The sequence below is a fragment of the Seriola lalandi genome, unplaced genomic scaffold, assembly GCF_002814215.2.
Source record: "Seriola lalandi dorsalis isolate HSWRI2012SDOR001 ecotype SW California unplaced genomic scaffold, Sedor1 jcf7180002054504, whole genome shotgun sequence".
NCBI classification, from domain to species: Eukaryota; Metazoa; Chordata; class Actinopteri; order Carangiformes; family Carangidae; genus Seriola; species Seriola lalandi.
Window position 1 is genome coordinate 1,361,406 of NW_019525057.1, and position 16,354 is coordinate 1,377,759.

Consider the following 16,354-nt stretch of genomic DNA (forward strand, 5'->3'; position numbering starts at 1 on the left):
CTCTCGTCGTATTTGGTGTACACAGTCTATAAGGGATTACCCTGCTCACTCTCCCCTCATAATCTGCTGATGATGACGTTATACTGCAGCTCCTGAGCTCCAGTTCTCGCGAGGTTATGGAAAACAATCCAGACGCCCTCGCTCTCTCTCTCTATCTCTCGCTCTCTCTCTCCCTCCCTCTCTCTCTTTCTGTTTCTCTCTCTCTCTCTCTCTCTCTCTCTCTCTCTCGGTTCCCCCTCCTCCCCAGCCCTCCCTTCCCACGCCCCAGTGCGCTGTGGGATAGTGGTACTATAAAGTATATCCTCCCTCGGAGAAAGATAAGAAGCCCGAGACAGGAGGGGGATGAAGATGGCGGACGCCAAGCAGAAGAGGAATGAGCAGTTAAAGCGATGGCTGGGCTCGGAAACGGACCAGGAGCCCCCTATTCTGAAAAAGAAGAAGACGAAGGTGAAGTTCGATGATGGCGCCGTGTTTCTGGCCGCCTGCTCAAGCGGCGATACCGAGGAGGTGCTCCGAATGCTTGACCGGGGCGCTGACATCAACTACGCCAATGTAGACGGTCTCACCGCCCTCCACCAGGTTTGTGTTAGCCTGCTATGAGTGTTAACATCAGTCACCGGTACTGCCAGCAACCATTAAACACAAATATCGGTTTGCTGCTAGCAACTGCTTGCCCTGGAACACCTGTCAAATGGAAGCCATTCTCATCCCGTTGTTTACCTACCTAGCACACCCGTCCCTTTCGTCGCAGAGTTGAGATGAACGCACTGGCTTCTCTCTAAGCTTGGTTATGGAATATCCATACCAATACTAATCCTGCATGCAGCTTTCAGAATGCAATTCACAATTAGCAACAAAGTTAAAAGCTTCGCGTTTGGGACTACTTTTTGCCTCGGTAAATTGGCCTGAGTCTATAGCCTCAGTCCATGGGTGCAGTCTAATTGCTGTATTGCTGCATTTCAGGTTGTAGCATTGAGTCATTTTGTATTGTAAATTACATTCAAGACAAACAATCACTTGTGTTTTTTATGGTTCAGTGGTGTTGTTAGACAAAAGTCATTTCGGGTGCTATGATCGAGTCATGCTAGGAGGGTAACGTAAAGGTTGTCATTGATTGTGACACTCTATCCAGGCAAAATGAATTCCACAACAATGGCTATAACCTGGCTAGCAGGAAAAGTCGTTTTGTTGATAAACCCTGCACCGCGACTATGGCTACTCTCTGGAGAGGAAGCAGAAGCTAACTAGCCAGTCAGTTAAAACGTCATTTGAACACAGGCTAACGTTATCCTTACAAGGCCTATATCACATTTACGCAACACTCACATTGTTGACAGCAGTGTTTGGTGCATTAGTTGAAGTGGGGCAACGTTCTTAACAGAGAGAAAACATTGCAGTATAGTGTTGGACAAGCAAAATGTATGCTAACGCAATGCTAGCAGGCTAAGCTAGTCGCCGTTAGCTGTTTAGGGGGTTTAGCTAAGGTTAATTCATTCGTTAGCTAGCATAAGAAACAACGTCAGCTGACAACCTTTGGGCTCGAAAATTGACGTTTTGTGATTTATGTGTTTTTGGTTTCAACCAGTAACATGCGTGAGCCAAATGCTTTGCCATTTCGTTGGAATGTCAGCAGTGCTAAGCTAACTATTTGCCCGCTAACTACGGTAGCTACGTATACTAGCCACTGTACTTTCAAAGCCAAATAATGAAAATGGCAGCCCGTGTTGGTTGTAGTTAGACAGTAATTTCAGGTACTAACCAACGTAGGAGGCCTTTTGAAACCAAACTTGACAAATGTCTGATTTACATGGTTCATTAAAGACCAGTCCAATGGTTGAAATATTATGGTAGCTTGAAGGTGCAGCTACTGAAAGGAGAGCCCTGATATGGCCAAGTTGGATTCAGTGATGTGTACTGTACATACAGTAGATTAGCGATAACATATAAGGTGCTGAAATTTGGCTTTGGAAATCCGTCATTGTAATTTGTGAATATCTGAGTGTAGTTTATAGATTCATTCGTAATTCGATTCATTTTGTGCTGCACTCCACATGTGACCTCATCCCTCAACCATGCACTGTTAAAGACATAATATGTGGAAGATTTATAATTGGGATTCTTTTTCAAATTTTAAACTTGTTATGTGATTGCATCAAGTGACATTTGTTACAAATGGATGAAATTATAGTATCTTAACACTGTCTATTAGTTGCAGTACATCATTAACACAATTCTTTTTAAATTCTTTGGGGTTTTTTGCTAGATCATAACTCTCAACATTTCAAAGTAACATTTTTACAAAAGTCCCTGACTAGATATATACTTAGGACATTGCAGTGTTGTCTGTCCCCCTTTAGACTCCAGGGGCAAGAGGACATCCCAGGTACTTGTGACTAAAGAAATTCAAAGTTCTACTCATTGCTTGTGGAAACAAGTATTTTTACAGTTTCATTCATTGCACCAGCAAGGATGCATTCTCCTCCCATGTGTTTGGACAGTAAGTGTTTAAATGATCATAGGATTAACTGAAAAATTCTTAAATGTTTAATGTTAGCATAGATCTCCAGTGATGTCACCTCATTACTCATGCCCACATGTCTAGTCTTAGTAAGCCAGTGTCCTGCTATGTGCACCACCTTGCTACATGGTACATTTGTTGTACAGGACATAAAATTAATTAAAGATTGTAGAAAGGTAGTTTGACTTATCTTTAGATGATGAATTGATTTTGTTGTTCTTTTTTTTTTTTTATGGTGTCGTTAAACCAACCATTCTTTGTGCTCAGAGTCGGCTATCATTAAATCTGGAATTAGCATGCCCCCCACCCCCCCGCCCCCCTGCAAACTCATTGGGTGGAAACGTTGCCTTTTTTTGGGCTGATGTACAGGGATGAGCTAGAGTGAGGAAAGAATTTGCAGTGCTGCTCTCCAGACCTAACCATCTCTGGACGAGAGGCTAGTGTGAGGGTGTGTGCGTGTGTGTGCGTGTGTGTGCGTGTGCGTGTGTGTGTGTGTGTCTGTGTTGTAGGCCAGCATGTGATCCCTGGGTTTTGGGGTCTTTATAAAGGAGTTGAAGAAGGCGATACAGGGATTTGTGTTTAAAGTGCTAATCCCAGAATTGCAGCGAGGTCAAGCTGATGTTAGTTTCCACAGTTGCAATGAACATGAGACAGACAGCCAGAGTCACCTGGTGTCATTGTTCATGTCTTTGTCATATTGTTCTCATTTAAGATAAAAGACCTTGGAGCATAATATGGTATGATGAGGTATGATATGATCCTTTTACTTTGTGAAACTGGAAAAAATTTGTATCTACTTTTTCACACAACTTTTCTTTCCTTGTAGCATGAACAGTGAGCCTCTTTATTACTGAAGCCATAACAGGTAATTTTGACAGTTTAACTTTGTGCAAAAAACTGCAGTGCCCTGATCTGTGAGTGACTGACCTCTGGCTTTGTTGTGACATGTGTCATGTTGTTACATGAGGGCTCACTCCTCACTGGGTGCAGCGATATCGCTCCCATCACTGGTGACTGGTGCAGGGTTATAAATCCCCCCGCCACAAGTTCTCCTAACTGGGTTTCAGCAGATGATACTAAGTTTGGATATGACTCAGAGTCTGTAGCTCTGCTTTGTAGTGCACCCCTGGCATAAATCTCACATATAGGCAAGAGGTTATGTCTCTGTGTGTGAGTCACAGACCTTGTGTCACTTTGAAATCGACCTGTTGCTGAAGGACCCGTAAATATGTTGTGTTGTTGTCTCTGCGCTGTGATTCATGACAAAGACCATTACAGGCTGTCGTGCAAATGGACGTTGTTCGGGATGAGGTTTGGAGAATTAAGCACTAACTATATGTGACGTCTCCAGTTTTTTTGATACATGCAAAGACTGCGACTTTGTACAGCTCTTGTAGTTTCAATATCACATTAACATTTTGTGATCTACTCGTCTGAGACAGATCAGTTCACCCAAACACATACTGCATGGCTTCAGGTGGTTGGTAGAGAGGATGCACTCGTGAATGAGGAGTCCAGTAGAATAGTAGAGATTCCAGATCCCGTCAGCTAAACTCGTCTCGGAGGGTAGCATTCCAAGTCTTGTCGTCCTAGCCCGTGCATTCTTCAGATGACAGTCGCTGGAAACCATGGCAAAGACAGAGGAGAGCAGACATTCCTCAGCTGTCACCTAAACCCCTCCCCTCTAGTCATTCTCTCTCTGGCTTGCTTCTCCCCATACGATGCCAAGGCCCAGCTGACTGTTGCCCACTGAGCTCCATCAAGGCAATTAGTGTGGAGGTAACCAGGGCTTGTCGCCTCACACAAGAAAATCTCCACATTGACCTACACCTGAACTTCTTTCTTTAGCATTCATGGTCTTTGCTGGACCAAGGTGGCGGGACTCAGCTCAGCTTAACATGTCAGAGTTGGGTATTACAATGCCTGTGCTCTGTTGACATTACACACCCTCATTATGGCCCTGAAGTCTATGAACATTATCTTGCACTGTCTCCATGACAACGACTCAGGGAAGGTTGCTAGTCACTTGTGTTGGTGGATTTGCATGTACAGAGTGGGAGTTGCATAACAGACTGAGCAGAGAGAGAGAGAGAGAGAGAGAGTCTTTGCCAGTGCACAGCAGTTTGAAATGAGAATCAACTTCATGAATCTTGTAATGGAACAATTACAGAGCATGTGGTGGAAGATGGTGAGGTGGCTGTGTTTCTTTTCATCCAGACCAGCATCAGTCATATTAACACATTACATAATTGCCTCGGATCTCACTGTAGCCCTAACCCTGAGATTCTCAGCTGTGCTTGAGCCGTGCAGTTGGCCAGCGAGAGGAGCAAAACAAAAATGCCTTTGACATGTCCCTGTCTTCCTGATAAAGGCATCATGGCATCCCCTTACAGACCCCAAGCCCCCGTCTTGCTGCCCGAGGGAGAAAATCCCGCCATCTCATGTGGATAGGCCCCTTGGCTCAGACAGGCAAAACATGTGTGCATCACATTGCCTTCCTGTAACGCTCACCTGTTTTGCTAAACAATAGAGATACAGGTTAGTGACTTACCAAGAAAGGCTTAATCCACATAAATCTGTCAGCCTTGTAGCTTGATGATCAGCCTGCATAATAACGCCCAGATCTGATGACTGTTGGATAAAGACTACCTAGAATGACATATTTTGAGGGTGTGATGTAATGCACAGTGCTGTTTTAGTTTTTCAGTAGCTTGTGGAGTGTCTAGGCATGTGGCCGAAAAGTTAAAGGGGGGGGGGGGGGGGGGAGCCCAGACGACTCTTTATATGTAGGTTTAATTGGGAACTCCAACAAAGATTTGACACATTAATGCAGAGCATTGTAAGTCCACATTTGATATGTATGGTCATTAAAATCAATTGTAGAAATTAGTGAGCTTGTTTGAGTATCATTAAGTAGTTTTGTACAATAAATGGCCTGTTTTTTGGCATGGCTATATTGGCGGCAGGATTTGATGATCTTGACCATTGAATGTAATACAGTTCATTGCATAAGGGTGCTTTGGTGTGTGTATAGCAGAGTATGCTTAATTCTTTTGTGGAATTGATGTTCTTTGCTGCTGCTTCTATAATGTAACCAGCTGAAGAGTGTTTGGTGCGTTGATAGGCTTCATTGTTGATACGATGATGGTAAAGTGTATTTAAAATGAAAACATTTTGATGGGTTTTTTAGGCTGTAACAGAGCCTCAGTGCACATACTGTTTTGCAGCATTTGATGTCTGGATTTTGGAAGAAGTCTGCTTTCACATCAGTTTTCTTGCAAAAGGTTGCACAAGGCTTCCAGGTTCTTTGTTATGATTGAAGACTGTCTTACAGTAGCAGCTAGCCACTCATGCATTTCTAAAATATTGCAGAATACATTAAGATGCAACTTAATAATTCATGGACTGGAATCTAGACAGTCTAGATTTTATTGTTCTTTTGTCTGGCTTGAGTAGTCAACTGCCAATCCTCCTTGAATGTAATTAGTTATTATCATGTTTTGGTATTTTTTTTATTGCGTATATTTAGACGTAATTACTGCTTGCCACACGAGTTATGATTGTGCAACACTGCCAATGACACATCTTTGTTTGATTTTCAAAACCTGGTTTACAATCAGCCAACACTGACTCATGTAATTTGGTTCTGTTCAGTGCACACAACAGACAAATCATCATTTAATTTGCTTGTATTCTTGTTTAGCCTCTCGGTGCCATTACTCATCATTTTGATGAATGATCAGTCGCACGTACAGCATTGCAGTGTTGAGGGTGCAGTCGGGAAAATATGAGCGCAACATGATATTATTAACCACATGAAACAGAACAGGTCCTGCTAAAGGAAACTGTAACCTCTCTGTTGAGTTCAAACAGATGGTTAGGAGCAACGTTGGGAATACAGGGAAGAAAGCATGTCTGGATCAGCATGGATTAAAGCCAACCAAGCCATAACATAACAATAGAAACAATAGTAGATGGACAGCACAGTTAGATTAAGGAGTGTCTTATATTTTCTGCCAGTACCACCCCATTTCCATTTTAAAAATCAGCAGGTTTGCGCAGAGTGGCCGGTACTGAAGCTGTTAAACTGTGTGTTAACATTTACCTACCGGTACCAATGGATGTCAGGGTAGTTACTTATGATGCACTTTCATGACACCCTCAATTTAACTTCTTACATAGAAGTGTAGGTCATCCAGTACAGTGCTGAATTCTAATCTGCAGTGAATCAATCTAGCTCTATTGTAACCTCAGTGCGCTTGATGGCTGTGTTAATTTTAGAATTTCAGCCCCTGAACATGTATATTTTACCTGTGTATAATTGGCACGTCTCTCCTTGTCAGGCTGGCCTTGCTTGCTGTTTCATTCAGCCTCCCTACCAACCCCATAATCAACAGCAGGAAGTCCTTGTGGTGTTTGCGCGCCAGTACTTTGCAACATGCCAGGTCATATGCTGATTGTGACACGTCAATGTTGTTTCCCTGTGCGCTGTTTCAAGATAACATATATGACTTTGAAAATAGACAGGCACTGTGTGAGGTTGGAAGACTTGGTCCGTACTGTACTGAAACAGAACATTTCTGAAAGTGCAGTCGATTTGTAAAGGTGTTTACTTGTTGAAATCAAATTGCTCAGATGCGATGGAACAATAACCTGAATAAGAAAAATAATAAGTATAAAACAACAATTTATAGCAGCTGAACATATCATGTCAGGCTACATAGATTTATGTTAATCAAATTTGTCTTCAGTGAAAGATGGTATATGTTTCTCGATAAGTAATACATTAAATGTTTGGCCTTTTAAAGAAAATACTATAGTACAGATTCCCTCTGAAACTGAATGGCTCTTATGCATCCCAACTAAATGTGTGAATGTGCTGTGATAACACATAGCAGGGATGAAATGCCAGAGGCATCCCCACCAGAGGATCTGTGGCAGTGAGGGTTCTGTGAAGTATTTCAGATGAGCGTTGCTGCAGGTTGGAACTGGTTCACCTGGGGTCGTAAGGAGAATTCCTCAGTGGAGTAAACCTGCTGCCACGTACATGAGCTCTGCCGACTAGACGGCAAGGCTACGGACACGGACTTGACCTTGCTCAGAAGTCTATTTCATGTGCCGCATTGGGCACAATTTTTTGTTGCTCAAGTTTTTGAAAATTAACCTTTGCAATGCCAAAACAATCGTATTAGTGTTAGTAAAATGAGAGGTTGATTTCAAGCCACAGGCCTCCATGTTTAATCTTTCTGCTAAATGTGTTTTGATGATGTCAGTGTTTGTTCCTCTGATGGGTATTCATCACCATACATCAGAAAGTAGCTGTTTCACTACATTGTAGAATAGCTTCTGAAGCTGATTTTAAAAAATGTGTAACATGAAAGCATACTTACCTGTTTAGGCTTTTGTGTAAGGTAAATTGGTAAAGGACCCTGCCATGTGCTTTAACAGATTAATGGCAAACACTTCCTTTTCTGTCTGCCCTGACTTTCCGAAGCTGTGCATAGTATTGAGCTGCTGTGAATGTTTGTGGGATGACTTCAGCTTGTTTTGTTTTTTCACCCTGTGGCACATAGTATCTGTCTTTTACTTAAGCCAGGTCTTCATGAAGCCATACCGCTGTTGTTTGCTTGGCGGCAGTCACATGCCTCATGTTTTTTTTTTTTTTTTTATGAGCTGTTTTTGAACTGAGAACACCTGGACGCAGAAACTGTGAATTCCTCATTGTCTTAAAGAGCCGCGAGTACAATTAAGGCAGAGAGCGCATGTCCATTTGTTGTCTGTGGAAGGGTGAGGTTACATTCCTTCCATTTATTCTCAAAATGGCTGCATCTTCGGCAGGCGAAATGAGGGGTAGAGGTGAACGCGGTGATTGTCTCATTACGCACAATCTAGACTTTGTGTTATTGTTAAGCCGGAGATATGGAACATGATATCCTTAGGTTTTCAGATGGGAAAGTTGCTGCTTCCACCTGTCACAGAGCTTTGTCCAACGACTTACCAACAACTAAACTCATGATTTCACCTTTTTAAATTTCAAACATGTCTCACTCTGGTATATATCACAAGTAAAAAATACTATTGTACTGATACAGCATTGCCTTTTAAAGCTGATTTCAGCTTATAAGACAATAGTCTCTAAGTGTAATGTTCTTCCCTTATTCTTGATTGGCATTGATTTTTGTTTGCACTGATCCATGCGTGGCCATGAGATTGAGTGAACCTGTTTGCAGTGATGCTACCCCATTAGTGTTCTTGTGAGTAAGCGCATGCAAGTCATACTCTTCCTGCAGATAAATAGCAGTGTCAGTAAATGGGCCTGGGCCTTGACAGTCTGAGTACTTGTACTTGTGATTTAAATGGACTTACTTAAGTATAGCCTGTGTGGTTTTTTTTTCCAAAGTTTATATGTTTTTCATGTGTTCCAAATAATCCTAAATGATTTAAAACCAGGTGAAGAAAGATAAGTAGGCCTAGATTTTGTCAACAAATGTTTATATGAGCATCAACTATTTCTATTTAATAACAGATCAAACTAGAGACGGTGATAGATAATAATAATAATAATAATGATGCCTTTGTTTGTTTAAAAAGGGGTAAAAAAAAATCATACAATTTTAGTAATTAGGCTAATTTCAAAATAAGACAGTCATTAAGTCATCACATTGACCTCAGACAATATTCCATGTTTTATAGAGCATGAAAGTCAGGTCACTGAGTCCAATCAAGCTAATATGTTAATAGACTGTTAAATGAATAATTAATGAACCAAAGCCACTCAAGCTGCTATATAGAGAACTATGAATTTATTAAAGTGCAGCACCGTGACCCAGTCAAATTAAAGATCTAGACACCTTGTGTTTAATAGTTCATGTTGAGTAAAAAAATTAATTCTGGTTGAGATGTTTTGATCATGAAATCCATTGTGTAGGAATGTTATTCAGTTTGGTGATTAAACGCTGTCGATATAAAGCATATCAACTGACAATGTGCAAAGTTAGCGTGCTTTATTTTCTTATCTCAGGAGCATCAGCTGCATATTGATGATTGATCATTAATGTGAACAATCAAATAAGGAACTTGCTTAAAATTTGCATCCATACCCCCATGTGTCTTATTCAGGTTGTTTGAGGGACGGTAAAAATGGAAACCCTTGTGCTATCCGTTTTCAGGCCCAGAACTTGGGGGCGAGCGCGGGTATTGCTCGTCTTTCCTTTACTGAGGTACTGATGGTAGGAGGGATCAGGGTGTTGGACATTTCAGGCCAGAGAGGAACAGGAAGTGGCTGTTTATTTTTCTCATTTCCTCTTTGAGGCTCCACTAGTGAGCCTGCTTCTTCCACTCCCTCTGCTTTTATCACTGACGCTAGCCTAACATGCATACACGTACACACATGTAAGCATGTAGCTATCTGCACTCCCTTGCTTAGTAATTTACATAAAACCAGGCAAGGTATGCCTGTTTGTTTTTTTTACATGTGGTGAATTAAATTGATTTTTGTTTTTTAAATTGTGTGTCATATCTTATATAGAGATGACTGAGGTCTGTATTGAATCACTATATCATTTCTTTGCTATTTCTGAATAAAACTTCACGCCTAGTTCAAGCTCTTGCTGTGGACAGCAGGTTTGTCTGTTTTGTACGGCTGCAGAACAGTTGAAAAACCTCCAAATCTAATGTTCACTTACAGGTATTAATCTTTTTTTTATTTGTGAGTAGGTTATGATAGTTTTGGTGTAGATTACACTGTGTTTATTTTAGTCCTGTCAAAACTGTGGAATTGCTCCTGATCTTTGCATGACAGTGTACTAGCGATTCAGCATGCATTGTGATGCAGTGTTACTCTGGTGACAATCCATATTTGTGCTGGTAATGGCCATAAATTGGTAGAATGGCTGCAGGGCAGACCCTGGCATCCACACTATCCATTTAACCTCGTGGGTTCGGAGCTTGTTGGCGTGAACGGTGACATACCGCCAGTACACTGGGGGAAGGGGTGGGGGGGGCTGTGGACCAAGCTCAATGCCTCTTTAGTTGACTGACTGTCAGTGACTGCTGACTGAGCTATCTTCTGTCCTCTGTATAGTAGCCTCCACATAAGGGTTCTATTATATGGAAATATCAACAGAGGTTGTATTCTGCCATCTCTCCGTGGCTATCTGACCTCTCTGCCTCTCCCCCCCCTGGTGCCCCCTCTTGCCTTTAGACCCCTCACATGGAAACAAACTTGGCTTTCAAGTGGGGCTATTATTTTGGCTGCTGAGCAAAAGCCCAAGTGAAACATACAGTTACAATCTTGCCGGCATTTTTTCCCCCTCTTCCTCAATCCCGGTCTTCTTTTTCCATGGGAATCCCAGGGCCATATATGGTCGTCCTCGGTAGCAGCAGCAGCAGCTAGAGTACTGAAGGCAAAAGCTGTGTGTGTGTATATGTGTGTGTAGTCTGGTTACAGCTCCCAACAGAGCTCATCTAGTGGAAGGACCCAGCTGGTCGCCCTGCAGCGCTCTAACCCTCCCCCTCGTACCCTCTAGCCTCCTGAACCCTGCCAATAGCACAGAAGCTGTGAGCTCTTTGTCTCAGGCGTAAACACAGACGCACACACAGATGTACAACACCTTACAGAATGAACCTTCATGCTGTAGCTGTCTTGCAAATTACAGTTTTACCAATCATCATGTAATCATCTTTCCTTTGCATGCCTGGGTTAATGCATTTCCAGTTTCATTTTTTTACTTTTTCACCCCATCTCTGTGTGTCTGGGCTAATCTGTCTCCACACACACACACACACACACACACACACACACACACACACACACACACCAACATAACGCACTCATACTTACATGCAGGCGGTAAGAAGGAATTCCTTTTGTGGAAGTGGCTGCGCGCCTCTGAGCCGATGACGTAGCCAACGAGGAGTGGCCAGAGCGCTGATGCCTGAAGCCCCAAGGCTAGGAGTATTACTTATCTGGGAATTTCTCCACTGGTATGCTAGTCCAGGGCCTTGCTGCTTACTGGCTAGGTGGTTGCAGAGAGAAGTTGTACTACTAGAGGGGGAGGGAGAGAAGTAAAGCAAGAGAGAGGCTGGTGCTGAGCTTCAGAAGAAGCTGCTATGTTGTCCATACTGTTGCTTTATATGGGAGAAAACTGGTCATTCCCTGTGAGGGAAAACAAAAAAACAAGTCCTATGTTATTAAGCTTTATTGTGGAGGCCCTGAGCACCAATCCTGTAAGCCAACAAGCCTCTTTCTGTATCCATTTTGTACATGCAATGTTTGAGAAACCTTACACCATAATACCTAGATACTGTTGTAGCTTTCCTTACAGTCACTATAGGGCTTCAGCCATCATCTACCTCTCCCCAGAAATTACAGTAGTTTCACTCTCCCCACATCACACTTCAGAGGAAAACTGAAGAGGTCTTACTGAACGCACTGGATGATTGTGCGTGATGGCAAAAATAAGAAAACGGTTTGTTTTTTATAAGTTTGTTTTTTATAAGTTTGTTTTTGATATGTTTTCTTAGAGAGAATGGGAGTGATATAACCTCTGTTCTAAACACACAATGTTTTTTAAAGGGCACAGAGCGTCTTGTGGTTGTGTTGGCGCTTTGAACCCAGCCAAAGTCCTCATCACAATCATAGTGAGAGTGACTCAAGCCTTCTGCGGGTCGGGGGTTTCGAACAGCTGTTCCAAAGCTAAACAGTTCCCCTCATCACTGTGATAATCTCTTGGTTTGTTGCTGTTGTAGTTTTACATTTAGTGACTGTAGTATAATAGAGAGTTTTCATCGAGACTATTCAGTTTGGTTGTCCTTATGACAGTGACGTCTGTGGATTACCCAGAGGAATCTGAACATTGTTCCTGACAAGACGTGTTGCTGTTGAGTTGGGAATTGCTCAATACTTTGAGCAACTCAAATGAAATTCCGTTTGCCGCCGTTGGCAAATAAAGACTGAACCTAAAGCTGTACATACCTAGATTCTACTTGGGGTTAAATATGCAGGGCGAGACATGGTGAAAGGATTAATAACAATATAACGATTAGAAATTATTTGTTTAAGACAGGTATATCAGAGAACAGGAGAGTTCACTCTGTGGGTAACTTTTAATCCTCAGGTTTTGCCGTCTGATTTACTGAGACAGATACAAACCAGGTAGATTTAAAAATGACTTTTATGTCTGCACCTAAATTAAAACATAGTTCCACTAGGTGGTGAATGGTGTGATTAAATAAGCTGTCTTTCCTTTAATAACCAGGCACAAGTAGCTATTATATTAATAGAATGATTAGAATAAACCCATCCTTCATTTCTCTGACTGACACTTGAAATACATATTCATCAGTTCTACAGCTCAACTTGATATAAATACTCTCATGACGCACCTTATTTGGCCGATCATATTCTCATATTTTAACACATTATAAAAATAGTGGACAGGAGGCTAACACTGAATTAGAGCTTCACTTACGTAACGCAGGACTCTGCAGTATCACAGTTGAATGATTCAGATTTACACAGAAATTACTTCACATGTCTGATATTCAGTTTACATGAACGTTTTAATGACCATCTGTATCACATTTAGGTCCCCAGCTTTAGGCTTCATCTGTGGCACCAACTGATTCTCATGACGTCCCTTTCCACCAAAGCACACTGTTGTCAATCATGGGTGTTACCATGGGCATGCACAGTCATTGAAAGCAGAATAGCGGCTAGCACAATGGACCTAGCTGCCTGCCTCGCCACTGAGTTCCACTCTCAGCAGTAAAAAGTACACGCACCACAGCAGCCGCTTTTCTGCAGGGTGCTTGAGTTGGCCATCTCAGGGTGATACTAAAGGAAGTCAAGGAGGGGAGGGGTCTTCAAGTGTCTCCTTGATTTGGAGTGCTGCTAAATTAAGCTTGGAGCTCTCTGCACGATGGCCCACTGGATAATAAACCTGCCCTTCTTATACACACAGTAGCTATACCCCTTTACTATAGCAGGAAGGCGACTGTGGCTTTTAAAGTGTTTTGTCTGGGATGTCAGACTTGTCAGTGTGAAGTGAAGCATGTGGTGTGAAACTTCAGAATAATGTAATTGTCCTCTGTGTTTATGGGTTTGATGGAAGTCGGCGTAATTTTAAAGCACACAGCAAGTTGTTACAGTCTTCTAGCTAGGTAAGGTGGTGTGATTTTATCATCACATTTAGGTTTTCCTTCTATTTGTATCTTTAACCTTTTTTTTTAAACATTGTTGGATGTTGCTCAATAAAAGATGTGAATGTGACCAAAAATAGTGTTTATAGATATCATCTAGTCTAAGCCGATTTACTACAATAATGTGAAGTCTGTTCTGCAGAAGAATGAAGTAACTGTGCAGTATACGCTGAACACACAGTTAAATATCACCTGACTGGGTCTTGTATTTCGTCATGCTAGCTATGTCTGTGTGTGTTTTGAATGACAATATAAACTGAAGATTATAATAAATTGTATTAGCACTCGTCTGTAAGACATCTGGGTTTTTTTTTGTTTTTTGTTTCTGCCATAAAAGGTCATGAGAATCGCTCCAATAACAGTTAAAAGTCATGCCTGCAAGATGTTAAAAAAATAAAGATGGCACCTCAAGATGCCCCCTTTCAACATTTGTTTTTTGATGTTGTCTCACAGCAGTTTGCTTTCTGCGCTGCCTTCGGGGGCTATCCGAGCAACCCCTGTGTGCTTTAAAATGAAGTCTTTTCTCTATTTATTTATGTTTCTTACAAAAGCCTGACAAGGCCTGAACCCATGTTCTCTTTTTGGCTTTGTTGTCATGGCAACAGACCGGGCTCTTTTCTTAGGTGCATGTCATGGGTGCATTTTTTTTGGGCCGCTCTGAGAAATGGCTTAGCCCATCTTTCTTTTGTGGCGCTAGTAGGGAGCAGGGCTTTAATTCCTCCTTATTATTTCAGGATTAGACCGGTGCGTATGATGGACACTGTATTGTTTCTGTCTTAATCTTCTCCATATTTATCGCCGTTGGCTTAGGAAAGTTTATTAAGTTAATCTGTTGATGGTGCCTATAATCAGTCCCACATGGGTGCAATTAATTGATGAGTGTGTGAAGTAGGAGATGCGTACATGGTGCTGCTTTGTTTAACTTTCTGTCTTAGGAATTTGTTGGCCAAGTGCAGCTCTGCACTCTGCTGCTCCTTTGAAAACACTGACAAGATATTTGCATGTCCAGCATTTATGACTATTTCTCTAGCAAGGATAGACATGATGATATTATTTGCCTATACCAACAATATTTTTTTTTTTCCAATTTTAAGGCCAGTACTTAGTTGTTGTTTTTTTTCTTCTCGTGTCATGTTTCCTTCAGGTGCTCCACTTTAGCTTTGGCTGACTCAGGGGGACAGGTTTTTCTCTCTTGCTCTTTCATAAAGTGCCACTTGAGGCCAGTTCTTTCTTGACAAATGCATGCTGACCCTCCAGTGACGTCTGTCTGATGTTTATTTTAATGTGCTCCCATCCAGAGTGCACAAGCTCATAAACACACGAGACACATTTGGTGATTTAGCGCTAATGTTTTGTGGATTTGGAAAAGAACATGGTACGAGCGGTCCTGTGTTATGAAACGAGATGCTAAGTGGTCTGTCACAACGTACAGGATCAAAGAAGCTCTGCTGGAGCGTTACAGTAGATCCCACTGCACTGTGCATTTCTACAGTATAAACATGAGATCGCCTGTGATATTATGTCTCAGCTTTACAGTTCTCCCATTTCTCCCCATTAGACTTGGATACTGACAACATTTCTCTTCGACTTCTCAGTGAAAATGTTTTAAGATACCTACTTTCTTTCAATCTTGGATTTTAATCTAATTGGACCTTTGACTGCCGTTGACCTTGGTTTTGATCTTTCAACTTCTAAAGTATATGTCTAATTAAAGATTAGCATTTTTTAAAACTGGTTTTCTTGCTAACCACATCACACAAAGCCTAATGGATAAACTAGAACTGGCCACACAATGTACATCAAACTCTTATCGACCAATCAAATGGAGCATCCTGTGTCCATTGATTAGGTTAGTACTTGATTTTGTTTTTGCTGTTACGTCAACTTCCCAGAAGCCTCAGTTTCCATTAGAGGGTACCTTTTATCTGAAAGGGCTGCAAGGACTCGTCCTGTAGTCCTGTCTACCAAACTCTGTGTGACTTACACGGTATTACTCTTAAGGATGATGTAAGAAAGGGTAGTGAGGAGTATTTACACACATTCTGGAGCAAATACAAATCCTGTAAAACAGTGTGTATGCATCACTTTATTTTCTTGTTGAGCAGGCATGTAGGATGTTTTGTAGTTGTGATTCAAAATCAGATTTTAGGTTTGGTTTATTTCATACCCTTGTCATAATTTTTTTTATTTTTTGCTGTGTGGTGCCATCCATCTTATTGCCTTAACGCTTGACAAGGCCTCCTCTCTTCCCCCTCGCTCACTGGCCAAACAGGTTTAAATGGCAACGTCTCTGTTCGAGAGTGAGTCACTACATGTCTGAATGTTTCGCTGCAAGCTCAGCACAGGTACTATATGTGACTCGGGGGCTGATTGTCATGTGTGAGACAGGATTAAGCCCACATTGTGTCTTTATATAACTTTAATTAATACTCAGATCCCTCTTATATACACTGTCTGAGCCACTCGCTCTGCCTGCTGTCGGATATCAAATATTTTTGATATCCTTGCAGATTTATATAAACCATGCAAGTGCGCTCCTCTGTACAGGTTGAGGAGTATGTTAACCCTCCATCAGCAGTACATACAGAGGTGCTTCACAGGCTTTTAGAGACTGCCATGCTCTAGACGTATAAC

The 16,354-nt window shown here is 41.8% G+C and overlaps 1 protein-coding gene across 7 annotated transcripts in view; it reads left to right on the forward strand.

Annotated features, from left to right (window-relative positions):
- The first annotated feature begins 210 nt into the window (after positions 1–210).
- The window catches only part of ppp1r12a (protein phosphatase 1, regulatory subunit 12A), a 48,557-nt gene continuing 32,413 nt past the window's right edge, over positions 211–16,354 (forward strand). For 4 of the 7 annotated variants that reach the window (XM_023413148.2, XM_087175827.1, XM_023413150.2 and 1 more), the window contains exon 1: positions 213–579. In XM_023413148.2, the coding sequence (XP_023268916.1) occupies positions 343–579 (237 nt within the window). In that variant the 5' untranslated portion in view covers positions 213–342. Of the gene's footprint in view, positions 580–16,354 lie in introns of all 7 variants that reach the window. The other 3 variants (XM_087175828.1, XM_023413146.2, XM_023413147.2) reach the window with 3 other exon arrangements.